Below are 27,490 nucleotides of genomic sequence, written 5' to 3' on the forward strand. Positions count from 1 at the left end.
TAAATGGGTACAGTTCGGACAGATGTTGGATGCAATTTAACCAACAAAGATTTTGAATTTCCTAAATAGAGAACAGTTACTGGTTATTTTTTTTAAATAAAGATAAAGTAATGTTTTTTAAATAAAATTGCTTGAATAGTTGATAGACTAATAATCAGAGGCTACTGTTCAAACCATTTGGGTCAATCCTAAAATGAGCTAAAACAATTCTACCATCCCAACAAGACTGCATCGTTATCATCCCTCTGAAATAAAACCACTATCAATGGGAAACAGCATCTGGTCCTCATGCAGGTTTGAACAGATCTGAGCTGTTCCCAAATGCTGATACTCCACGGCTGGCAGCCAGATGTGATCTAGTGCCCCACTGATTTAGATGACCTCCCACCCATTCCTAATTACAAAACTGAACCACTATTAGGCTGCCATAGAGCGAACATAACACAAATATAAACAGCAACTCTGAACAGGTCAGCATTACATAGTGGAAGCCCCCTACCTAACTTTGGCAACATGCCACATGTAAGTGCATCATTTTGGAGACATCCTGTCTTTTTTTTAACAGGCTGGGGATATTATCTAATAGGAATCTTTATATTCTCATTAGAAAGCTCTATAAATCTGTTTCAAAGAAACGAAAACATTCAAAGGTTACATGTTTTTGAACGTGACTTTTGAACATATTTTTGGTAGAAAATGAAAACATTTCGCGAACAATTAAACCATTACGTTGACTTCATAAGTTATTTAAATCCACTGCTGTAATCATATTTTAAAGTTCAATAACATTACATTTCATTTAGCTGATGCTTATCCAAAGAGACTAACGATAAGTGCATGCAAACCCAGAACAACAAGAATCAATTAAGTTCAATATGCTTCAAAAAAGCCAAACTACGTGTAAGTGCCATATAAGTGCAACTAAACAGATTATTTTATTTATTTTCTTTTCTTTAATACAAACAGCAGAGTTGACAGGGATTAGACATCTTCTAAATAAAAAGATTGAGCCCCCTTGTAGCTGATAGCTATTTTCTCTACATGTCCTGAGATATTTGAAGACCGTTCTTCTCACACAGCATGTTCGGGATCTAATCGCAGATATTTACTAGATGTAAGGGTCGAACCAAAAAGCTTCAGCTTGTGTTTCTTGAAATAGTTGCTGATGCGTTGTGAGGGCTGCTTTAGATCATTGTCCTGTTGTAGAAAACAACAAACACAGCTTTTCTGATTGTGGCCAAAGAGATCAATTTTAGCATTTGTTCACAGCACTCGCTTCCAAAACAACTCTGGCTTCTCCAGATGTTTCTTTGCAGACTTCAGACATTGACTTTTGTGATGAGGTTGCAAGTAAGAAGAACTGTACAGTGGAATTAAGTGCCACCGCTCCTGTTTCTTTTCAACCTGCAGGTTCTTTAGAGTCATACAGGATTTTTTTCCCCTTTCTTTTTTGGCAAAATGTTTTCGTCATCTTCCACAGTTCACCTTAACTGCCTTTTCTTAAGGACATGACCACGACAGGGTAAAATTTAAACTTGGGAAAGCTTTAAGATCTTCTTATAGCCTTCACCTGCTTTCTAGGCATTATGCATGCTTCATTTTAAGATTCTCAATCAGTTTCTTCTAGAAACCCATGAGGGTTGAGTATTAACAAAAGCTTTAAAGAGTCAGAACAGTCATCAAGCTCTGAAGTTGTCAGCTGACAATATTTTCTTTATACTGCATTATATGTCCCATCAGGTCAATTAAATCCTAATGAGATAGTGAAGTCTCTCTCTCTCTCTCTCTCTCTCTCTCTCTCTCTCTCTCTCTCTCTCTCTCTCTCTCTCTCTCTCTCTCTCTCTCTCTCTCTCTCTCTCTCTCTCTCTCTCTCTCTCTCTCTCTCTCTCTCTCTCTCTCTCTCTCTCTCTCTCTCTCTCTCTCTCTCTCTCTCTCTCTCTCTCTCTCTCTCTCAAATTCAATGTCCAGTAACACTTTTTTTAACACCCTTAACATTTTTCCCGTAAGCAAGACTCCACTGGATTGTGTCTTACCTAATCGTATAATGAAATAGTAACCAGCATTGTTTTGTAAGATTCCCTGAAAACCCGAAGCTTCACAAAGACTTACAATGAATCCCATCCTTGTTAAAAATGAGTGTCGAAGATTTCCAAAGACACATGGGATGGTAACTCATGTGAGATCAATTGATGGACAGCCAGGAATGTTTTTTTCTTTATTTTTGGAAAGTCCTGATTGAAACCAGCATCTCGCCGGCATATGTTGCAAGAGCAAACCTCAACAAATCAGTCTGAGGGTTTCTTGGGGGAAATTCGCTCCATTCGGCTCATGTAAAGAGCAACATTCCGGAAATATCTGAGAGTGATATGACATCATATTATGTTGTACTAAAATAATTTGTGGGGTAATGAGATCATAGACCTGAAGCCAGGTTTCCTAATTCTTCTTTCCATGCAGACCACAGAGGTTTCACAGGGGAGGAATATGCTGTCAATATTATTGCTGCTTCAACAAATTTTAGAAATCAAATACCGGCAAAGTGATGTATGACCACAGTGTTCCATCAATTTATTAGGAGAAGAAGAATGTCTTACTTCAGCTGTTGACAGAAGAAGGTTCAATCGTTAGCTTGATAGAAAAAGAGCAATACTTCAAGGTAACTGCATATGTGGCCTCCTACAGGGAGATGGGGGGGCAGTAGTATTTGACTTTCTGAGATGTCCCTATTGTCTCGGGCTTCTGGTACAATGACAGAAATGTGAGGAGGGCCTGCTAGAATCATCAGCGTCTCCTTACATGCGAGCAGGATTTATGTTAAGATCTAACTGCCCCTGTAAGTCTCAAGTCTCCTTCTGCCTGAATTACAACGGGAACACCTTGTCGATTCATTAGCCGTCTTCTTACACTGACAAAACAGTCGTAGAGAAAGAACACAGCATCTGTAGCTGTGAAAACAGACGATAAATTGGTGTCTGAACAGCCCACAGAGGCATCTCAGGCTCGGAGACGTCTGTTTGCAATTTACATTGCACATAGTAGAAAATCCACTATTAGGAAATCAAAATCCTGTAGCAGACAGTTTCAACAGAGACAGTGGTCATCAGAATGAGAAGAAAAACTCCCTCATGTCCACAGTTCAAGTTGTTGGTGAAGCTAAAAGCCCAGTACAAAAAGACGTATGTGGAAAGAGTCTATCTGCCATTCAGCGAACATGACTGGTTTCCATGGAAAGGTCATCATCATTACATTTACAGTTAATCTTCAGGGGACAGCGATTACCCTCACTGTAACCATAGAGGCTGTTGGCAACAGCAGGATGCTCAGATTAAACCTACATTTAAACATATCCATAGAGCATGAGGAAAATATACTTGTACTGCATTTATTTTAAATTAGAGAGACTGAGAGAAATGATTCAATACATATATATTGTTTGGCTCTGAGTCTTCTAGTGGGTCACAGAAAATCACCACTCCAGATGTGAAACATATCATATGTAATACTGTGCAGAGCACAAAACAACTGTGTCAGTTTTGTGATCCTACAACGATTTGCACATTCAGAGTTTTTATGGGAAATTCAATATGTAATTGATTGTAATGGCTTCTCGCAAACCCCAGTATCAACTGAAAAGAATCCCTGACACCAGGTGTGCTTCAGAATTTCACATTGTTAAAGTCAGAGGCTCGTATAGTGTGTCCGCTGACCCCCTCTGATCTCTGGAGCAGCTCGATAGGTTCTGAAAATCTGTTGGTTCCTCGAGGGCATAGAGATTTCCCTGCTGGTTAACAGCTGATTGAGAAAGAGGCAGAAATTTCTCATGAAGTATGAGAAAAGTGGAGAAACATTCCAGAGCAGACATGTAACATCTCACAGGGGACACCAGGATCTGGGAGTTTGGGAGGGGGAGAGCACATTTCCCAGAACAAACTGGACAATAATATACAGCACCAACATTTTTGGCAAATGCACCTAATCTAATTATTGTATAGTCTGGTTCATGAGTGATGTCCTCCTCTGTTAACACCACCTCGGTTCATGACTCCAAAGCAATGTGGAAATTAGTGAAGCTGATTATCTCACATTTTTCTCAAGAACTTACGACCCAGCAACAAAGTCCAGTCATAATTGCTTGGAGTTTGTCAGTGTCATATTTAAAGAATTTGCCTGTGTAACAGTCACCTTCACACGCAGCCCCAACGCAGACATCTTAATGACAACGCTGAACTGCGAAAAAGACAGAAAGTTGAGGAATTACCACAGTCAAAGCAAATGGGAGCAGATTGGAGTGATTCACTCACTGTGGGGTCAATGAGTCACTATGTCTAAAACTGGTGGATTGGCACTATTTCAAACATTACAGTTTAGTATTTCGTCTTAAACAGAAGCTACTGGAGAAAAAAAGACTATTATATTATGAGCCTGTTTCCTAGTATAGACTGAGATGAATCATCTCTGCTGCACAACTTGAAACTACTGCAAAGATTTGTTTTTAAACATGATCCTCAACATCTCCCTTTACAAATTTCTCTTTGATTCTCCCTGCTCACACATGGATGTAATGGACACCGTCTTACTCCTGCTCTGGTGGAAGGAGGTACAAAACGCCGCCAAAGTGTGACAGAAGTGTTTTTGATAGTTTGTCCATATTTCTGGCCAGTGCACACATTGTTTAAATGGCAAATGCTCTTGCATCCTTCTGAGCGATCTTAGGCTGGTTGCTCGTGAAGTAAATTGTGGTCAGATGCATTGTTTGATGCACTGGTGTCTGGAGACAGTGAACAGCAAATCTTTTCACCAACAACAACCTAGTCTGAAGGTGAAGGTGCAGTATTTCACTTTTTTTAAGAGCACATTATTATGACGGGAAATGTTTCCTTTGCAGAGAAGTGTTCTTTCCTCCTACCTAACAAATCCACCGCCTTACAGGCTTCTAAAAAGGACTGGGAGATAGCACTCTGGTTGGTTAGTTGCACGTTAAGCCCAACATACACCAGAGATGAAATATGTGATCCTATATTGACAAAGGTAATGAAAACTAGGGCTACGTTGTAGCACTAACGGGCCCGAGCACAGGCAATTTCAAGTCTGTTGCGGTCGGGGAAGAGAGAGCGATCGATGACCAAGCGCACGTCTCTGCCTTGCGTGCGTTTTAAGCTCTGCAGCAAGAATAAACGCTTCACTTCCTGTAGCCAGCAGGTGGCGCTATGATTTTAAGTCATGGTGTCTTTGTAGATGTCATCAGGTCGCAACTCTTGTCTTACATGTCTAGTTTGGAGTCGATGGGACCAAATATGTCTAAGATATAGAAGCTTGTGTTTTCATGGCGTTCATCACACTTTGCCGCCACGCCACGGTCAGACGGTGTTTCAGAAAGTGGTTTCTTTGATAACTTTTTATCTCCATATTGTTGTGATGACACTCATCTACATTTTTTGTTGATCTGATGAAAGCTCTCCGAGAAGTACATAAAAATAGAACATGTGCCAAAAACAAGACATTTCCTGCTGCCACCAGGGGGCGCTGTCATTTTAAGTCAAGATGTTTGTGTTGTTGTCTTCAGGTCGCGACTCTTGTCTTACATGTGTAGTTTGGAGTCCATTTTACCAAATATGTCTGAGATATAGAAGCTCGTGTTTTGATGGCGTTTTGTCACACTTTGATGCCACGCCACAGTCAGACGGTCTGTCAAAAAGTTGTTTCTTTGATAACTTTAGATCTCCATTTTGTTGTGAGGACACTCGTCTAAATTGTAAGTTGATCTGATGAAAGCTCTGCTACAAGTGTATCATAGAAAAAAACATGGAATATTCCCAAAATGGCCACTAAATCCTAAATTGCTGGCTTCCTGTTGCGTTTTTCATAATGCTCTGATACACAACTGTCTTCAAAATCGTGAGGATCAGTGAATGCTAAATGAGGTGCTTCTCCGTAAATGAGGGGAAGCTCCATTGGTGGCGCTGTTGAGCCATTTTGCCACGCCCATTTCCAAATACCCCAGAATACGTAAATTTTCACGACTTTCTAACCAACTGCAAACTTTTACAACTTTTTGAGCATGTTAAAGGCCTCAAAAAGCCAATTCATTGCGCTCCGCGAAATAATAATAATAAGAATCATTTCAATTTCAATAGGTCCTCTCACCGATTTCGGTGCTCGGGCCCTAACTATTACATCACATGTGATGATACCCAGCGGTATAGTGAAAGAAAAGATAACTGAAGGATGTTTGATGATGCAACTGGAAAGCTCATCATCTCCACTGTTCCAGGTCCCATAGGCAACAAATAAAATCTGATTTGGAGGTGATATGCAATTGTTGTAAGTTCTACCTGCTACATTACTCCATATGCTCTGGTATTGATCCAAACTTTATGTGGACTGGAATGTGACATTGGCAGGGAAATGGAAACGAAAAGAACAAAAAAAACTCCTCAAACTATTTTGGTCAGTAGGTTTCTGCATGCAGTCAGCTGGGTATAGACTATTTAGCTGGCCACTGTCCAATCAGCGCCCGAGGGGCAGCTGGAGTCCAGACAGTTGGTTGTGAGGACACAGATGGTCAAATGGAGTTAGTGCAGATTAAATGGACTGCATGCTAAGGTAGTGCATATGCACTGCTCACATCTTCCTTTTGATGTGGCGTCTCCGTAACTCAAACTAATGGCTAAGTGATGATTCCAGAAACTCAAAGTGCAGTACTGAGATTTATAAGACGATATCATATGTGCTGTCGCTCTTCACTGGGAAACACTGTCCATGTTGTTAGCAGTTCATAAATTAAGGTGTGGAGATGAATACATGTCCAATTATCTCTCTTATACTAATATACAACCTTAATTTAATATTTTCTATGTTTCTGTATTTCAATTTTGTAATAATTGGGTGTGGATGTTATATATTATAACATTATGTGATATAATAGTACATCTAATATTTCAATGCTTGGAATGCATTTAGAAAATTGGAGAAATTCAACCTCCATAGATTAATAGATTAGGACATTAATGTTTCTGGTTGTGAGGGCCAACAGATGCTCATTGTCATCATTTCACTAAATGTGCAGTAGAGTAAAGCATACCAAGGTAAACCATCTTTTAATATCATACTTCGGAGTGCACTGTTACTGACTATATATGTGTACAACTACCGTAAAAAAAACACAGAAGCAGATTTATCAAATTAATCTCATCACTGTCTGCGCTTTCGGTGAATGTGGTCAAGAAGCAGCAGTTGTCTCACAACCACAGGTCAACCAAGCAGACGTTAACTCCATGAAATTAGAGAAACCAAATGATTCTTTATCTGGGTCATCATATTATATCACATATAACTCTGAGCGACTAATTCACATGGTGCATCATTTATCATTTATTTTAGAAACCACAGCTTAATAGCCATCTATCACATTGCTCCTTATTGTCCCCTACGATGAGTGACTGATCCGCTTACTAATTCTGTCTGGACTGGGTTCAAACATGTGTTTGTTTTTTGAACAGAATCTTCTTTCAGAGACCCTGTTTGCAATTACCGCTTCGCTGGCCTTATTACCACACTGGGCAACATTGCGCAAAAATGTCGAGGAGGATGAGGGAGCTGTGGTTAGCGCAGACAGGAGTGCAGCTTCAGTCTGATGAATAGCTGGCTCGTACTGCTGTGCCCGCTGGCAATGAGTGAGCTTGTTATGAGGGCTCAGGTTTATCATCACACTTTAGGCTCCACTTAACCAAAACTAAACAGGAAAAGCCAAATAAACACGGCTGCTGGCTAAAGGGGATATCTTAAAGCTTGATTGGCTTGACTTTCACCAAACGCCACATTCAGGAACAGGAGTCCTGCAAGACCTGGACGTACCCAGAGCCTGTGACTATAGGGGCAGGTATACACCCTCAAACTCAGCTACACAAAAGAACTGGATTGGACAGAGCATCCAAAACAAAGTCCAGCGTCATGTCTCTGCTACTTACTCAACAATCTCTGGGTCTTCGTTTCCCCTTCAGTTCAGTGACTCATTAACTAAAACCTGCTGTTGCAAAACAACAAGATGACTTGACCAACTGCAACTAGTCTGCAATGATCAGTGAGTAAGAAATCTTAAACCCCTTTTAGGAGTACCTTATATCACAAAGAAGGTGTAGATTCGTAACCATTAATAGGATCACAATGTGAAGCAGCCCATGATATCAACTAGAATTTCAAGAAAAACAACACAGCAAATCATAAGTGCAAAAAGCCTTGAAACCCGACAGAGCTCCTTCTGTCCGAAAGCTGCAGTCAAGTCAATGTGACTGTAGAAATAAGTGTCCACTGTTGATGTATCTGATAGTAGACGTTTTGTTTCGTATGGAGATGCTGCCTACGTGAGACCAACATTTTCGTAAACATTGTAAATCAGAGTTAGATATTCCAGAGACGAATGGTGTCTTCTTTGTTTACACTGCAACCTTCTTTGGCCCTGGTCCCTACTTCACGTTCCACTGAGCATTATAGGTTTTAAACTCATCAGCTTTTCATCAGCAACAACCAACAGGTTTAATTTACTTTACTGTCTGATGTGCTTGGCTGACATGACTATACTGGGCCACTTGAATGACCTCCAAAGAAACCTCCTAAACACATGCAATCCCACTGATGACATTGTTTAGAAATAAGCCAGAGAGCTCTGGGACGTCAGAATGTTCACCACTTAGTCAAATCCAGAAATCAAGGATTTGTCATAACCCCACAGGCGACCTCAACAGGCACGCGGAAAATCAGCAGGACCACAATGAACTGCCCACATTTCCAATCAAGAGAGATCACTCACTGTACTCCTAGCACCTCATTTATCACAAACTCTTTCAGCTCAGAGTGACGGACTGTCACGTTTAATAGAGACATGACAATTATTATTGTTATTAGTACTTTATTATTCCCCATGCAATGTATTTGACCTAGTCTGAATAGCCTTACTTTTTAGTAGCAGTGAGAAGCCACAGTGCAATGGAGTATAAGCCTGTACCTAAAACCTGACACAGAGAGGAGATGCTAACTCCATACAGAGAGGCCATCGATAATGTTCACAGCCGGCATATTTCTGCTGTGAGATAAAAAAAACAACCACTGAGTCGCCAAACTTCTAAATGCAATCATGAAGAGAAGTAGCAGAAAAAAATATGAAATAAGATAGAATACCACCATTCAGATTGTTTCAGTTCTATGGGCCATGTGTTAGCCACCACCCGGTCCAATAAAAGAGGGACCTGTGTTATTCGACGACGAAATAGGTTATATTTAATAGGACTGCATTTTGGGGTTTCTGGCGTAGACAGCAGATATCCAGGCCAAGACTCCAAGACAAGTTTCTTTTAGAAAACAGGTTGAACGTTTACCCATACAAGACACAAGCACTGATGCAAATCTCTACCGTCCTCTACCGGAAGAGGCTATGCTAGCGGACGTTGGTGCGTCTTAAGGTCTGTGAATGCACCTTATGGTAATATATCAACGGACATGTAGGCGGAAAACAAGGTGAAAGTAGTTTTCGAGTCATATATGAATTCCGGAGCTTGAAGTTTCATTTTTGGGTGAACTATCCCTTTAATGCAGTATCCTCATTGCGTGGGCAAATACTCTAAAAACAACATCTGTTAACATCCTAGAGAGAGACACAACAATACAAATGGCAGTACCACATATCCGAAATATGTCATGCTCCAACATTTTGTATTGTTTTGAGTGATCAACCACATCCTCACTGCACCATCTGGAGCCTTTAAGAAATTGCATTAAATCATTTAAATTAAAAAAAGCACACAAAAAGATAAATCTTTGTATAGTACCTCTCTTCATGTACTGCACTGCTCGTCCTCCATGGCTGGTGGAAATGGAGTCTGTGCTGCCTTCACTCGACAATGGCCTTGTTGTCACGCTCGAGGCACTCTGGTAAGCCAGGGCCTGGCCACTGGTGATGTAAGCAAGCTGAGCAGCAGCATCCTGGGCCTTTTTCTTCTCCTTCTTCAACATCTTAACCAGGATACCTGTAGGCCATCAGTTAAGGGTTGTACTTGTCGTTCATCTGCACATGTCAATAATCAGGATGTACAATTAAATAACACCAAGCATTAATACCGTAGGGCAATTTTCTCAATAAGATGAGGTAGCACAAAAGAAAGTAAGAAAATTCATTGGCTTCCATAGCAATTTCCTACAAACAACAGGTTTCATTGAGGGCTGTTAATAATAGTGGGGTGCTTACACAGCGTTTGACCTTACAGGCTCACGGAGATGACATGGTCTGTGATGGATCAGTGGAAAGAGGAGGAGCCAGGGCGGCTGCAGACACCGGCCCAAGATTCCAAGAAATCTTCTCCCACCCATGAGGTTGTATTCTTGAGTCTGGCGCTCATTCGTGTCTGACAGAGAGTAACTGAGTGGCTACAGGAGAAGCCTGACAAGAACTACTGCTCAAATACTGTTCACACTTTTATTGCCATGACACGTCTCACTTCTCCATGCATTAGGACAATTTACTATAATCGTTTCCTCCGCTCCACATACACTTTGCTTCCAGCTCCACACAGTAATATTCTGTTTGATCAACTGCCTCCTGTTCAAACTGCTTTCAGCTGGACTCTCTTACATATTTTTTGGGCAATAACACAAAAGAGAGAGCACAGTTTCGTTCAGCGCTTTCAAATTTGATTACCGAAAAGACTCATGGTTGCTATTCCTCAGCACACCACTTGTAGAGTGACTTACTGGATAACAGAACACACTGCTGCTGCCAACACTGATAGACAGGATAAGTCATTGCTGGCAAAGGTTTTTGTCTTCTGGTGTTGAAGATTACCGTAAATTCAATAAGTTAATTTCTCCATTCTCCTTCACTCTCTCCACCTCATGTAATAAGCTGACTATTGGATGTTTACATTAATCCAATTTTGCCATACTCTCAATCAGCCAATCCGGTCTTTGCTGTAAAACGTCCTCTTCACTCACCTCCAGCCTCCATATTGAGCCAAACTAATCCCACACATTTCATTAGATCCTCAACATTTTGTACATCCCATCAACTAGCACCAATGTCTAGTCTTTATCTTCTTCTTCGGTTAATGTGCAGGTGGCAACCAACGTCAAGGTGCATTACCGCAACTCGCGGTCATAACCCCATATAACCTATATGACACCATAAAGGATCTCTGCACCACATATCACATCACTCATCTCTTATTGTGCATGGCAATAAAGTTTTTTAACTCTTCAATGAAAGCCTCTCCTGATTTGACTAGCTACCAGAACTACTAAAAGGGGGAAATAGAACTGTAAGAAATAGAATTTGATGAAAAAACTGTACAAAGAAAAGCGTGACCAAACGCTTAGTTGAAGTTATTCCTATAAGAAGCAGGCCTTTGAAAAAGTAACCTTAAGTTTTGATCGTCATATACAGTGTGTACAATCCTCATACAATATTCATTCGGCTTCTGCCAGCTGTTTTTCCACTACGGATGGATGTGTGTTTAATGGCCTCATCATAACCCATAATTTAGACTCAACACATTCGTCTGCTCATCGAGCATGGATCTATCATGAGATTCACAGACATTTGAGCTATAGCCAAAGAGAAACTAGTTGGTCAGCAGATAATTTGCTTAAAGAAAAAAGTCAGAGTCAGAATGTCATTATTTTGGATGATGAATGCATGTCGATTTGGAGGAGCTGGAGAAGTTAATTTATATTCCTGTTAGGCAGTACAAAGAAGATGTCAGTGGAAACAATAACATGAAGGAACCAGAGACTCCGATTACAAACCAACTATGCAGTCGTCATAACGCTGCCAAAATCTAAAACCTACACAGTTCCAAATAACCTACAGAGGCCAGGTCCTATGTCATTGTTTTATACAAGTTATTACTTCAGACTGTTGTCGCAAAGGTTTTTCCATTATTGTCATTTCTGGAATCTGATATCTTCATTCATGCTGAACACAACCCTAGATCTGTACACTGTGCCTATTTTGTTCGGGATGCATATTAGATCTGTAGACTGCTTCACATGCCACGTTCTCTACTGTCGTCGTCCAACTCATGTGCATTCAATCTCCCCTTCTCATCTGTCTCGTCACTCTCTGTAAAACTGTCCAATAAAACAGACATCAATACAATGTCCAACGTAGTGGTGCCACAAATGGCTCATTGTCCTCAATTTAAGATGTTAGATTACAAATTCAGCATAAGAGGAGAAATACAGTCTTAAAAACAAAAGGGGGGGTCTTCAGGAGCTGTGCAGTGTGGAGGTGGCTCAGTGAGCACCTCCAGCTGAACCAGGCACAGGGGATTGGCACAAATGAGACTAGTTGGCCAACCAACTCTCCCTGGATTAAAAAGGCAGCCGTGGAGCTGCCAAAGAGACACACGGGATAGGAGCGACACACGGAGAAGCACATGAGACACTCAAGATATTCAGCTGAACTGCAAAGCCAGGGGCCAGCTGAAAAAGCTGGCACTTTAAGTTAGAATTTAAGAGTTTTGTTCTATATGTATAAAGATGCTGAAACCTTTTTGTCTCTGGCTGCTGTGGTGAGAGACCCGTGGCATGGTCTACTGCCACATGCAGATATCCATGGGTGGCTGGGCTTGAGGATGTTTTTATGTGAAACACTTAATGTTACACTTAATTTGTATGTAAAGTGCTGTGTAAATAAAGTCTAATTGGCTGATTGATTGATTGATTGATTGGAGTGAAGCTACTATAAGCAAAAGTTTTGAGGATTTATTTTATAAATAGTAATTAATAACTTCACCAGTGTTGATTGTAGGGTCACCAGAATATGCCAAGACATATTATTCAGTGAGAGTTATAGTCTGACAAGGAGGAGACATTTATGTGTATTGATTTTGGTGATCCTACTTCTCCAAATTTTAGTGTCTGAATCAGTATCTCGAAAGAGGGATTTTAGCCTCTATTTATCGCTACATCTCTGCCTGAACTCTCAGGATTAAGGATCTTGGCTGATCACTAAGTGCTGTTTTTACCATTTTTCGAACATTTTGGTTCAAAACAAGAAATCTCCAAAACCACAAGCCTGTCACCAAACTAATTATCATCATTTGTCATTTCTGGCAAAAACATTATATATATATATATATATATATATATATATATATATATATATATATAATATAATATAATATAATATAACATATAATATAATATAATATAATATATATATATATATACATATGACAATGCACAATAACATATATTTATGCTCAAAGCCCTCTGGTGGAATTCTGACCTCACAAGTTAGAAATGGACCCATCAACTTGACCTCAGCTCTATGGGCTCATGCTCCTTCTTCACCAAATGTTTACTTACATTCAACAAAAACCACAATCCTTCCCCGAAGGGAGTTTTTGTTAACCAAGCCAAGACGTAGCTATCAATGCAAGACCCTGCCTGCGGTGTGGCAGCCGTGCACTTTCTACACCCGCCATACACCCCACCACCCCCATTGCCTCTGAAAACAACACTGAGTCGTACGTGCAGTATCGGGCTGTCCTCATCTCCAGCACTTCATAACGCTGGGCTTATCAACATGTCCACGTTTAACCGACAAGGCCATGAGGGCTGTAATCAGTGATCTCTGGCCAGCATCAGCAGTGGGCTTTACAGAGGTGATTACAAAAACACCTAATATTTTACAAGGACAGACGACAGAAGGCATTAACAAATCAACTGAATTTGAGCTCTCTATATTGTTTCCAAGAAAATATCCCCACACTTATTTGAATGAAATACACATACAACTCCAAGGCAGTTACTTGGACAATGCACAGAGATCTGAAAACACAAGACTAGAGCCAGTTGTAAAGACCACTTTGGCATTCAGTAGCGCATATACCACTGCCAAGCCCCAACGATCCCCTTAAATTCAATCAAGCTGCACCAAATTTCACACACTCATTGATATTAATCCCTTAAATGTGTCAGAACTTTTCAAGGTTGGCACATAATCAATCAGAGAAAATGTTGCCAAATGCCCTATCTCACAATGTTGAAAGAAATCCCTTGATCTGACTCCGGATCCGAATCCACATCAACATTAAATGGGTTTTTCCCTGTCCCATACCACATCCCTCCACCAAGATTCATGGCAATCTGTCCAGTAGCTTTTGTGCACTGCTGCAGACAAAATTCATAACTTCTTTGGCAGAAGAAAGTAACAAATGCCAATGCTAATGTCACCATGTATCAACAGAGCACAAGTAGGTTTACCGCAGAAGTAATAATCAGTATTTTCAATCAAAACTCAAAACACTTCACACAATTTAAATAAGTATTTGATTGTTATTAAAAACAACAATTTCCATCTGCAAAAAAAACAATTTGGGCAGTTTCATTCAATCATCACTCATTTGCATACATGTAAACACTAATTGCAGCAGGCAGCAGACCTTAAGTATTGCCTGCACTGTTGTTTGCCAACATTAAATTGTACAGACTTCTCCATGGATCCATGGCTCACAATCTGGATGAGCTCCAAAGCTGATTCAAGTGATTCGATGGGTGACAGAGCTGCATATTCATGATTACTATCATTGGTCCAGTGATGATGATTACATATCAAGTTTATTGAATTCGTGTTTCATCAGACCAAGAGATGAATACATGAATCTTTTAAAATTGTGAGGTTAGAAAGAGGACAGAAGATATGAAACATACTTAACATATTATTCCTGAAGGAAATATTATTTTTTTTCTGTAGAGGAAACTGTGGCATTGTTAAGAAATATGTTTTATGGTATAATTATAACTGAGTAGATTTTTTTGAAAGCATTTATTTCTCTATGAAAAACCCACAATGAACAATGGTTTAAGTCATTAGGAGAACCCAGAAAACTCTTTGCCAGTGTAGTACTCACACTGTGAGTTACCTTGTGCACCAAATCAACTCTGCAATTGTGACTTGGTATTTGCCAAACCGTTCTTGAATACTTTCAACAGCCCGTGCAGGCCAAGAGGACATAAAACTGAATAATTAGCTAGTTGTGAATATGACCATTCATATTTTTCTACCTGAAAAGTGAATTTTTATGTCCTTCTTCCATCACTGCCATAAGACAATATTTACATTTATGTTCTACTCCAGTCGTTAAATTAAATAAATGAACAGCTTAGTACAGTCGAGCCTCTTTATGTCACGACCGCAAAGCTAAGTCCAAGCTACTCAAATTGAAATGTATTCATTAAGACGTTATAATTTGGGCAAATCGTTTTTACTGAGGGTTACTAATGCATATGCAATGTTATTCCTTGAAGTCAGTAGAGCTCGTTAGTTCTCCGTGTTGCTCTAACATCCTGCGTGTGGATGTGCCATCACCCCAGCAGACTCCACTAAGTGTTACCAGCTGCCCCACTCCCGTGAGGAGTCAGCCATTAATGGGAACACACAGGGACAGGGGGTTGAGATACTCCCTTTTGTTTAACGGGGGACTCTCCCATAATTAACCCAGCGAGGACCCAGCGTCAGTCTGGCATCGCCGAACATAAGCAAGGCTCCCAGTAAAGGTTTTAGCAGAGAGGAGTAGATGTGATTTAACTTGCAGATACAAAACTTCAGTCAGAAATGATGTGATGCAGTTGTCAGGGATCTGTGTGGAAATGATGTCAGCCCTGAGAGGGGGGGGGGGGGGGTCAACCCACACTATAGTGTTACATGCTATAGACAGACCACCTCCACCACCAGTTTAGGCTACTGCAACCTTATATACAAGCTTCACAGTGAAAGAACATAAAAGCGATGCGGTGACCGGAGTGTTTGCATTACGAGCTGAAATATGTGCTTTTAAACACGCACTACAGCAATTTTCACAATTATATTTACATCATGAGAACCAATGTATGACATTCTGAGAGGAAATATCTACAAAGAGCAGGATAATATTCAATTTATTTTGAAGAGCTGAGGTTTTTGTGGCTAAATAATCAACCAGACGTCTCAATTTACCAACTAATATGCCCTGATCTAATGACAGACCACAGCTAGATGGGCTGATCCCATAAAGGCATTAGAAATATAATATGCAAATGCAACAAACATAATTATGATTAATAGTAACTATGATTTACTGCCGTCATTAGACGAAGACCTTGCACATTAAAGCAAAATGTCATGTTTGCTTTGAATGCAAGATTACTTGCACTTTCAAATGCATGTGTGTAAAGTGCTGTAATCCAACCATGCAATAACACAGGCGCTTTAGAATGAATACCTTTCTCAGCAGTAAGTGTGTTTAAAATGTGAGTGCAGACTCAAATTTGAGGTGAACCATACCCCCATCCATTTATTTTTGTAGATTTTTCTAAATTTTGTCCCTAATGTGGCATTTCAATCCAATGCACACTGCATTCCTCGTCCCTGCTAACTCCAACCTTCATCTGGGAAGGTTGTCGGCTGAGCTGTGCCTCCACTAGGACACATTGCGTCTGTTGCTTCTTAAAATGTACCTTTTCACATTTGTTCAATTCATGACAAAAAAAGCTATAAATTGCTAAACTATAAAAATGTATAAACAATTCTGAAAAATACTTCAATTGCTGAGACACAATATTTTCCAAATGTAAATTTGCAAATGTGTTAATATAACTTATTCGTTATTAAAGTTGTTTATGTAAAGTTTTGCGTGTTACCAATCAAAGTTGGTCCAACAATTGTTTAAAGAGAGGAAACCTCTGCCAACCAAATTCTTAAACTAATAGATCTGATTCTTTGGGGAAATTGGTGAAAACTATATTCCTGTCATTCCAATGTTAAAGAAGGTTCAAACAAATCCTGGATCCACACCCTGATATGGATTCCACCCCAACAAATTATATTGCCTCCTTTCACCACATTTTGTGGTAATCAGTCTTGTAGTCATTCTGACTAACTATATTACCCATTATATCAGTATAAGCATGCAGAAAGAGATTTTCATGCTAATTATCTCACAAAATGTCTAATCTGACCAGCAGATTAAACCTAATAAAACTAAGCACTTTCAGCTGTGCTATGTCATCAAAGTTGATGAAGTTGTTTGCCTGATGTCAAAGGATACTGATTTCATTATCACGCTGAGTCAGCATCTCCTTCAATTTGGTCACCTGTGTGGAACTGATAGGGTGGTTGTCTTGAATTACTTCTTCACTCACTGTTGCTGCTGGCGACGCTTTCCCATCACTGCGCTTGTTCCCGCCAAGCTGCTTGTCCAGAATCATTTCCTGTGCGAAAAATATCAAAGAAACGTTCACTCTTGGCTAATCGCAAACGCAAATGTATCAGAGGCGAACCTTTGCCTCCTGGTTCACTTCCAATCTGTTCATGTGGAAGGACAAATAAAACATTTGCTTCCTGTGGTAAAGCAAATTGCAGCTTGTCCTTGCATGAAGTTCAACTGATGGTCGCTTCACATTCTTGTACGTGTGACCAGATTGTAATATTTTACAGAATTAAATTTGGCTAAATTCACATTTAGTCAAATGATGGACTTAATATTACCAAAGATCTTTGCTCAATAACTTTTACAGGAAAAGAACAGCCTGCTTTGAACTACAGGTGGATTTGCTCTAGGGAAAAACATCCAAACAACCATCAAATCTCAAGTATGTGCAGAAGATGGAAAAAGCAACATGGTACCACCCTGAAAAGTAATGCTCTGCAAAAGTCTGTGATATTCCATTAACATTCAATAAATCCCCCTCTTTTCCCTGTCTGCATTATAACTCAGTGATTTTCCATCTTTACACACAGGTGGGAAACATCTTAAAGTGTTCTTTTTTCCACGTGGAGCAGATACCACGGAGAAGAACGATACCGCTTAGCAGAGAGGATGGTCTCAGAAGTTTTAATGGGCATATATGGAGGCACTCTGACGCTGGAGTTTTGGTCTGACGTTTTCCAGGTTTGAAGATACATTTTCCGCTTCATGTCATCACTGCAGCGTGACAACGTTTTGTACACACAGTGCTAAAATGACGGAGGTCACCCTACACATATAAGGTCACAGAAAGGAAAAGATACAACTGCCGGCATGCACTCTGGTATTTGAACATCAGCTTGAAAAAAGGGACCAGCAGAGGACTGAGCGTGGAAGGACAAACCAGCACTGAGAACAAAGAAGAGGGAAATCAAATTTAAACCAGATCCAAATTCCTAAAGAATCAGTGGAGTGTGATTGGGGTGATGCTCAGAGGAATGTAAACTGAACAGGAGATCATAACAAACTGAAGGAGAGATAAACAGGCTTTCTAGTGGGATCTGGAACTGCTTCTGGTGGCGGCTCAAACTTCAACCGAACCGTAGCCTAGGAGCAGTGGGAGCGCTTCAGTGTTTTCCCTACGCTCATTTAGCAGCAGTGGGTCGTTGGCTTCTGCACGAGAAATACTGAATAAAATCTATAACCAATCAGACTTTGTCAAATAAACAAAAACTTTTATGAAACCTTTTTTTCAACCAACATTCTGATGACAACATGCAAAACACCAACACTATTAAATACACCTGGACGAAACACAAACACAATGACCTTAATCAGCAACAAAACGATAAAAAAAATAACACAACACTGATTACTAGAGTATCATTGCCAAATTATTACAAATTCTTAATCAGACATACACAAAAAATGTGTCTAAACCCTTTGTTCATAACAAAGATACATGAATCTATGTATGTCTATCCACTCACCAATTCATAATGGATGAAAACATCAGTTTACTTCCAGCATTATATATGTTGGATTAACTTATATTTTTCTATTTATAAAACAATATTAACTCATCAATAAAATGAAAAAAATACACTCTGTCCACTGTTCGATTCCTCGGTCCAAAGTCAATAAACAGTTTGTTTACTCCGACACAGGTAGACTTAACTTTTTACACTGTCGTGCAAACTGTTGAGGAGATCTGTTTAAAATACCTGCATCAACAATTACTGTCAACATTACACCTTGCATCTAATTAGATGACACATAAGTGCAAAACAACAAGGGTCTAGACTCAAGTCAGGCCGTGGGAAAATCAACAGCACTGGACAAAGCTGGGAATCAGTGGATCTTAAAATATGTCATTTTCAAGCCAAGCTACAGAGTAACACATATCTCTGAGATTTTGTCTGGACAAAAGTATGTTTTCACTGACTGGTAATGAATAACATCACACATATGATGTACAGTCATTTTAAGCTTAGGCCTGAGGATACGATCATCAGCTTCTTCTGTGAATTAAAGTAATACAAATACATTACCATCCATGCAATCTGACAAGACAGCAACTGGATATAATAGGATGTAAGCACATTAAAATAGGAAATATAAGTTCATTCAAAAGGGAAGTATCTCTCCGGAAAGCACAGTAGGGGGAGCTGTTTAGAAGAAGGGATTGGTCAGCTGGTCACTGCTGAGCTGACTTCTTGTGATGCCTCTTTACAGTAAGAGCAATTATGAAATAATAGGGTTGAAAAATTCCGTGAATATTCAAAGTTGGAAACTTTCCATGGGAATTAACGGGAATTAACAAATTGTGTGGGTAATTTATACTGTAAATGTAAACTGTATTTACCTTGTCATATACAGACATAAATATGAACATTTTGTTTTGTCAAAGGCTGATTTGAGCCCTGAGGAGACTTTGGGCACTTGACTATATGGCGAGGGTGAAATGTCTCCACACATGAGATAGTGCATAATGGCATTGTTCTGTAGAGTAAGATAAGAAATAATCTTGTAAAAAAACACCAAAGCAATGCCAGAGATATAAATAGTTGGCATTTGGAATCGTCTTAAAAATATTTTACAATTGATGGATAAATGAATAGAAATAGGCTAGATGAACAGATGAACAATCCTCAATCAGCATGTTAATATATTTCCCCCAGTAATATCATCGAAACTTACCTGACTAGTCCTGCACACTACAGCAGGCCTCAATAGCCCTGCTGTAGTGTTCAGGATGCTGGGAATTATCTGTGCATGTGATGGAAGAATGCACAGTGGAGGGTTGAAGTTCAACGTGCAGCGTGTGCTGCATCCCATACATCTTTAAAATAGAGTTTTGAATGATGTTTTTATTGATCAGCGCTTAATTTCCGTATTATTTTTTTTCAAAATTCCCAAAATTCCCGAGCTCAATATTCCCATGGGAAGTTTCCGGAAAGTTTCCGGAAATTTACCGGAAACTTTCCGCCCCTTTGGAACCCTATGACCTAACCAACAGAACTAAGTATTTTTTAATAAGCTAGCACAGCAACCTGTAGTGAACTCCGCTGTGATACTAGCATAGTTGAGCTTGTTATGAAGAGGTGAAGTAAGACCTGATATAAGAAAAGATCTTCTAGATAGAGAGAATAAGAGAAAGTGACACTGAACGTCTGTCTCTGTATGTTGACCCTGTCCAAGTTGTTCCCATCTTCTCAACCCGGCTCAGCAAGACCCCCCCCCCCCCCCCCCCCCCCCCCCCCCCCAGCACCTTAGAATATGCGGTATGGATAATGGATGGACAGACAGAGAGCATAGACACGCAAAGAGTTATCCAGTGGGGACCTGCACACGAAACCTGTTTCATGAAATCAGTGGAGTGAATGTTACCTTCAGAAGGGAGAAACAGTATTGGATTTTCCTCATGTCTGGTCCCAGTAACAGAGGCACGTCTGGTTCAGGGTCACCCAGAAAGGCCTTAGCAAGCTCCTCCAACCTAAACACACAGATATATACAGACACACACACACACACACACACACACACAGACTGTGTAATAACACATCAAACCTTAAATTAATTACAAATTCTACGTGACAATCCTTTTCCATCACACTTAAATCAGGCTAAACAGGCACTCACTCACTAAGATCTATATTTGAGAGGTGCTTCTAATGTTTAAAATGTGGGTCTGGTCAGAGAAAACTATTTACAAAAACATGTGTTCCAGCTCCACACGGCCGGCCAGTTGATAAACTATAACTAGATGATAGTCCAAACATTGGTTCTTCACAATCTGGAACCAGCCACTGGAAAAGACCAGGAGGCAACCATCCAAATGGATCCAATGCACGCACGACAGCGTGCGGTTTATATTTTCCGCTGTTACGTGTTCGTCGTAGAAACACGTTAGGTTTACATGACAAGGGGCAAAATACAAACATGGCATCTTGTTTCAAGCCCCTGAAACAGGTTTGAATGTAGAGAATGCTGTACAATGTCATGTAAAATATCTTCTAGGAAAAAAAATAAAAATAATAATTCCACGTAGTTTTTCAGCAATACAATATGTTATGTAGCAAACCTATAAAACTAATATTTTCAACTTTAATTGACCTCAGCTTGTATGCTAACATAATGATCCAGCACTGAAGGCAGCAGGGTAATCTCCAGTAAAGAAAAAAATCTATATGCTAGAGGACATGCTGTATATGTGCTTGGACCTGAGACAATAAAATAAGCCAGGACATGGGCAATCACTCACTGGGGATGAGTCAAGACATAACATGGAGAGGAAACAGCAACAAAAAAATCAGCATGTCCAGTGAATGTGGTCACAATAGACATCATTAAAGGTTCCCTCCGGGAGTGTGACCACAAACAGGGGGGAGATCGAGGATAATCACGTGGGTAGAGAGGAAATAATAAAAAAGGCGGACTGAGGCGTTGTAAATACATCATGCCTGGATGTGCCAAGTCCTCAGTGGAACCAGCTCTGGCCTGAACTCTGGCCCTGCTTGACAAATAAAGCTGGCTGAAGATGAGCCCCGGGAAACTCCATTAGATCTGGTTAAGCCTCAGTGAAGGAGGCTTCAGCACAGCATCGACGCATAGCCAACAGCAGAAGTTATGGAGGCGCTTAAAGTAACAGCCAAATACAACATAAATCACATAATATATGTGCTCAATAAGAAACTCTGGGTTTTGAATAATACAAAGGGGAGTCCACAAACGACTGCTCCGTTCCTGGGTCTGAGGTTCATTTAAAAGTCCTTACGCTGAAAAGGCCGACGCAGCACTTTACACATCTGCACTGACCTGAGGTGACATTACTATACTCAAATATACACACGTACGTACTATACAAATATACATGTTCCTGTGGCTGTGAGTTCCTCTCAAGCAGGGCTTCTTTGAGTCTGAACCTTGGGGCCTCCTCTCAAACAAAGCTTGGAAAAGGCACACCCTCCACCAACTTAGTACACTTTCCTTCTTTTGATAATTTCACAAAACCTATAGAATTCAGACATGAAATACACTCTCCTGATATTATCTGGTGGAACTAGATGTGAGAGCGCAAATGTCTTAGTGAAAGGTTCAAGAGGCTCAGGAGATCCTCTGGAGATCCTCCAGAGGATTCACCATGAGTGGGTGGGCATTTTTAACACAACGTTGCAAAACATATGCAAAACTGAAAAATACTAAAATAATACACATATCTCAGGAAAAGCGAAGCCACACAGATTGAAGACATGTGATTAGGAATTTATACCTTACATGCTGCTTATGTTATCATGATTTAGTTTGATCTCATAGACACTCAGTTGAGCGAGCTTTACATCAAATACATTTCACCGTTTTGAGGTATTTTTAAGGTTCTGTCTATTTTCCTAAACTGCTGTATCTGAACCATCTCAAACAAAACACATTCTTTTACTTGATCTCCTTTTGTACCAATGTTATATTTCAACACTGGAATTTTCTGAGACTCCTCTCAAAGAGTTTGAAATATTTTGCTCTAGAACATTATGAGAAAAGTGTTTTGCCTCCTCCTTATTCCTCTTTGTCTTATCTTTAGCATCATATACCATAATGTCCATGTGATGGTCAGAGGCTGACTGCACTGAAGGCATCAGGAATCAAGGAAGAAGAAGGCACATACTTCTGAATCTCCTCCACAGTTAGCTGGCCATCTCTCTGCTGTCCTGTCACCATGGCCAGCTCCTCCTTCAGAGACTCGATCTCCCGTTTCAGACGTGCTATCAGCTGAAATAAACACACAACACAGGATTAGAGCTTCAACTCTTTGTACACACACATCATGTAAATATGCACATATTTGAACAGTGCCCGACAGACACTCAGACACAAGCACGTGCAGACGGACACTATTTGGCTACTGCCAACTGATGAGAGAATCCCTCTAAGAAAAATGTTGTGGCTTATCTTGCAGATGCATCTTGAAGACACATCTAAGTGGATCCAGACTGGATGCTCCATTGAGAAAATGCAGGAAACAAAATATAAAATAGCATTAGCTACAGTGGCGGGAAAAAAAAGAGCACTTATAACCTTCGCTGCTGTCTGTCCACACGTGTTTGGTTGCAGCCCTGCACACTGAGCCAACAGGCTGGGTGCTCTTGGTAACCGCTCTCCGGATCTGGTTACTGTATATATTTATACAAAAATGAAAATATCCCAACAAGTCCAGACGCTCCTTTTTAGTACTAAGATAGCTATATTTGCAGTAAGTCACTGTAGCAACAGCAAGATGTCTATCAAAGTCAAAAATCATAATCATGATAATAACAGGCTAAAGTATCATTTCACTGAATAATGTGTGTGTAGTACAGTCTGCACCAGTGAAACACGTAGGTCTGAGACAGCCATTGTCACTGTACAGAATATTTGACCAGCTATGGCCTTGTTTGACATTTAATTATATAAGCTTATCTTAAGAGGTTAAATGTGCCATAGCAGTGTGGGGATTTGTTATGACTGATTATCATAATTAAACGCTATAGCTTGATTTCACTGCAGGTTGTTGTTCGAGATGTTAACTGTGTATTTGCCAAATCCAAATCTTCTTGGAACACTTTCCTTTTCTCCAAGAAGGGAACAATAAATATAAAGAGAAATGTACAATGATATGTTAATGTCAGGGAAAAACAGGCCTACACCAAAATCAATGGTTGGTTTAGTTACTGAGAAGATGCCAGACCAGTTGTAATAAAATGAAATCAAACCACAAAAAAAAACACACTCCACCAGAAAGAAACAAGTGGCAATTGTTCTTTTTCTCACATGACCCACTTCTTCCTTCAGGATAAATCCAACTTAACTATCACCTCTCAATTTGACCACACTGCGAAATACTAAAGCAGACTGATAGACTGGAACTGTCCCAGTAGGAAAGAGCAGATACAAAAGAAAATGGCATCTGCATGCTAGAGACACACAGTGACACTTCTGACACAAAGTTGCTAAGGAGCCAAAGGCCAGTGAAACCAAATCAAAGTCAACGTTGAGACCGAGTGATCTAACTGAGGAAAGCGCCGCCACTTCTAGCAGACAAATGGAAAGACAAAACCAGTCAGACATTGTCAACTCGAGATGCTCTTGAGAAGAAACAGAGCTACAGTGCGGTTTTGGGTGGGCGCCACTTAACTTAACAAAATTTCACCCTTAATCCGCCCTGTATCATATTTTTCAACATTGAGTATCATAGCTGACCATCCGTCACCAGAGCCGCTCCCTGTATCTCTTTTCTGGAAGCCACGGTCTGATGTAAGTCACCCAGCTGCATCCTCCCAAGCTGACCACTAGTTGTTGGTCAGCAGAATGGTGCAGTCTATTTCAGAGCGCCAAGCCCAGACTGGTACCACAGCACCGCAACAGTCTCCCGACACTCTGAATAAAAACTGACTAAGGACATGTGACTGATGATGTCAGCATGTCCTATATGGAAAGCCATGTCAGTGCAACAATGCAACATGCAGATTGTTATAGTGATGGAAAACCAACACTGCATGTTTGGTATGTAAACGTTCACATAAAGATATGACATCATCAACTCTTAAACGTTGACCTAACTTGTAGAAACAGTCCTACCTTCAGGTCATCCCTCTTTTTCTTGAAAACATAGCATCCGCTCAATGCAAGAAACAATCTACAATAAACTGTATACACGGCACTAACCACAGATTGTACCGCATAATCATATGGTACATATTATGTTGAATGCCAAACATGCTGCTCTCATGGAACCTTTAGTCTTATTTTTAAGGCATCATTTCCCTCTACACCTTAACACATGGGCTGTGTTCAATGCACGGAGCATTGCACTACACTGCAAGACTTACTCCCTTCTGTCTTAAAGGAGACATATCAGGCTCAGGTTCGTAATTTAGTTTGGTTTTTTAATTGAAAAGGTTTACATTTTCTAATGATCAGGAAACTTATTAATAATTTACCTGCCGTTGTTAGGGGGCATGCAAGACTAGCCACTAGGCGAGCAGTAAGCAAATGTAGTTTAACTTGGCAGATCGTCTAAAAATCGAAATAAAATACTAGAGGGAAGGGGGAATTGAAAAAGCACAATGGGTCTCCTTAAAAAACACTTAGATGGTGGGCTTTGAGTAGGCCTCTGTTAGACTCACTGGTTTTCACTAATCACTAATCAGAGTTGCCTTCTCAAGCACAATTTTACGTGTGTATCTTTTAATTTGGAAAGGCCCCAAGCTCAGTAGGGTCGCACAACCTTCTATTACCCTCCACTTAACTGCATAAGATCTTAAAATCAACTTGTCTGATGCCTTAAAGATTACAGAGACTTTGACAATAATTAAACTCAAATCAAAGCAAAATCCTGCACACAATCCTCAAGTTGATAAACTTAAAATAAATGCAATAGCAAGGTGCTGAAAGTAAGGTGGAAGATACAGTATCTGTCGACAGTTCTCCTATGACAACTGCAGCCTGCTCTCAAAGGGAGGATTAAGATTGACCTCAGCGCTCTCAGAGGAGCTAGGAGACAGAACCATAAATGGTTTGGTCACTGTAGCTGAATTCCTTATGATCCCAGGTCACTTTCAACACCTCATTCTTTCCACGAGAGTCTTGTTAAACGTTTCGTCCGGTCTGGCCGCTTTCCCATCAGGTTTGAAGAATTGCCATTTGTAGCCTGTAGGCTACAGCATTGGACCATTAAGGCAGTGTGTGGTCCGAATGATGTAGCAAACACTCACTGCAAGATTGTGAAAACCCAATTCCAGATTTCAAATCAATTACCACAGTCGGCGTGTTTAATAGAGAGTGTGCCTTTGGATAGCTAGGGCCAAAAGTAGGAGTCTAAGTGTCACTCCAAGCCAACAAAAATGACCTCATTCAAATCTGTCGACTGCACTGCTGGCTTTGCTTTTTTTGAGCAAAACCAGGGCGAGATATAGAAGTAGAGACAGAGAGACAGGAGCAATGAACAAAATGAGAAACACACTCAAAAGCCATAAACAGAGACAAGAAGTTTGCCCACGGAGTTTGGGTTTTTCTGAAGCTGTAACTGTGCCGGACCCAAGTTGGAGCTACCAGACACTGTCACAATTACTGGGCCGGCCGCAGACTCTCTTAAAAATACCTCTGTGGGGTTTGCAAGTGGCCAGCCAAGTCTTAGTAGCAGTAATACAGTAGCAGTTGATCCTGAGGCAGATCTGGGTGTGAGGGGAGGAAGCGGATGTAAAGCTGTGATGGCTTATTACTGTATCTCTCCCCAAGGGGCTGTTCAAACAACCACGAGGTCTGCTTTCTGGCATGCTTCAATAGAGGAAGGTGATGGAGTTTATTTCCTATCATTATTAAAGTGTGTAGTCTTTCAATATGAGATAAACTCCTTAGAGGATTTGACAAGAACTAAAGGCAGAAAGTGGTGGAGGGAGGTTATTGTTAAGGGATAATGTGGCTTAACTGCTAAGACATGAGATTTATGATATTATATGTAATAAAGAGGTAGATATGGAAACAATAAAAATAAGCCATAATAGATTTGGACCGATGTAAACAAGAAAGAGAACGCAGAGAAAACCTGTGAGCAATCTAAGTAGCTCAAGACGGACAGAGGTCCACATTTCACAAGGTTGAAAACTGCTTGTCGCAGATTGTCTGACACTGGAAAAACTAACTAGGAATCTGAAACCTAAAGAGGACACTTGAGCACATGGTGGGTTATACTTAGTTACATTTAGAAGCTGGATTCTCACTGCTATTGACTCGCTGATCAATTTAAGGTCTGGAAGCTATGAGGAGGGTCTGGCTCTAATGAAACAGCACATTAAGTCATGCTCTTGTGGTACGACTGGCTCAGCATTGGTATTTGTAGCCGTGTCTGGCTGTCTCACCAAGGCAGGATCCAGTTCTTCATTTAATATCGCCTCATTCTTAATGACAGCCACGCGCTGAGCAAAGCGGCATGTAGAGATGGACTCCTAAGAAAAGAGATTTAAAAAAAAAAAAAATTATACATTTTCCTCAGGGAATCTAAATTTTTCATCAACTTCTAGAAAAATATATACAACAAAACAATGTTTCATGTCTTGATGAATATCATTAAAATTCTTGGTTTAAATAGCCACAAAATTCAGATGAGGTTTTGAAAAAGTACCCTCACTCCTGACAGACGAATCTAGCAAGGCCAACATACTGATAACACTATTTCTTCTCAACCTTTGTCAATCTAAAAGAAAAATGTATCAGAACATGTCATTTTTGGTATTCTCACTTAC

At 40.2% G+C, this 27,490-nt stretch overlaps 1 protein-coding gene across 1 annotated transcript in view; it reads right to left on the minus strand.

Annotated features, from left to right (window-relative positions):
• Positions 1-27,490, minus strand: part of kif6 (kinesin family member 6) — a 58,560-nt gene that overhangs the window by 16,713 nt on the left and 14,357 nt on the right. Inside the window, exons 9-13 of the mRNA XM_053434683.1 lie at positions 27,107-27,193; positions 22,879-22,982; positions 20,607-20,712; positions 17,079-17,241; positions 9,822-10,019 (exon numbers count right to left, since the gene is read on the minus strand). Of these exons, the coding sequence (XP_053290658.1) occupies positions 9,822-10,019; positions 17,079-17,241; positions 20,607-20,712; positions 22,879-22,982; positions 27,107-27,193 (658 nt within the window). The remainder of the gene's footprint in view (positions 1-9,821; positions 10,020-17,078; positions 17,242-20,606; positions 20,713-22,878; positions 22,983-27,106; positions 27,194-27,490) is intronic.

The sequence above is a fragment of the Pleuronectes platessa genome, chromosome 11, assembly GCF_947347685.1.
Source record: "Pleuronectes platessa chromosome 11, fPlePla1.1, whole genome shotgun sequence".
Taxonomy (NCBI): Eukaryota; Metazoa; Chordata; class Actinopteri; order Pleuronectiformes; family Pleuronectidae; genus Pleuronectes; species Pleuronectes platessa.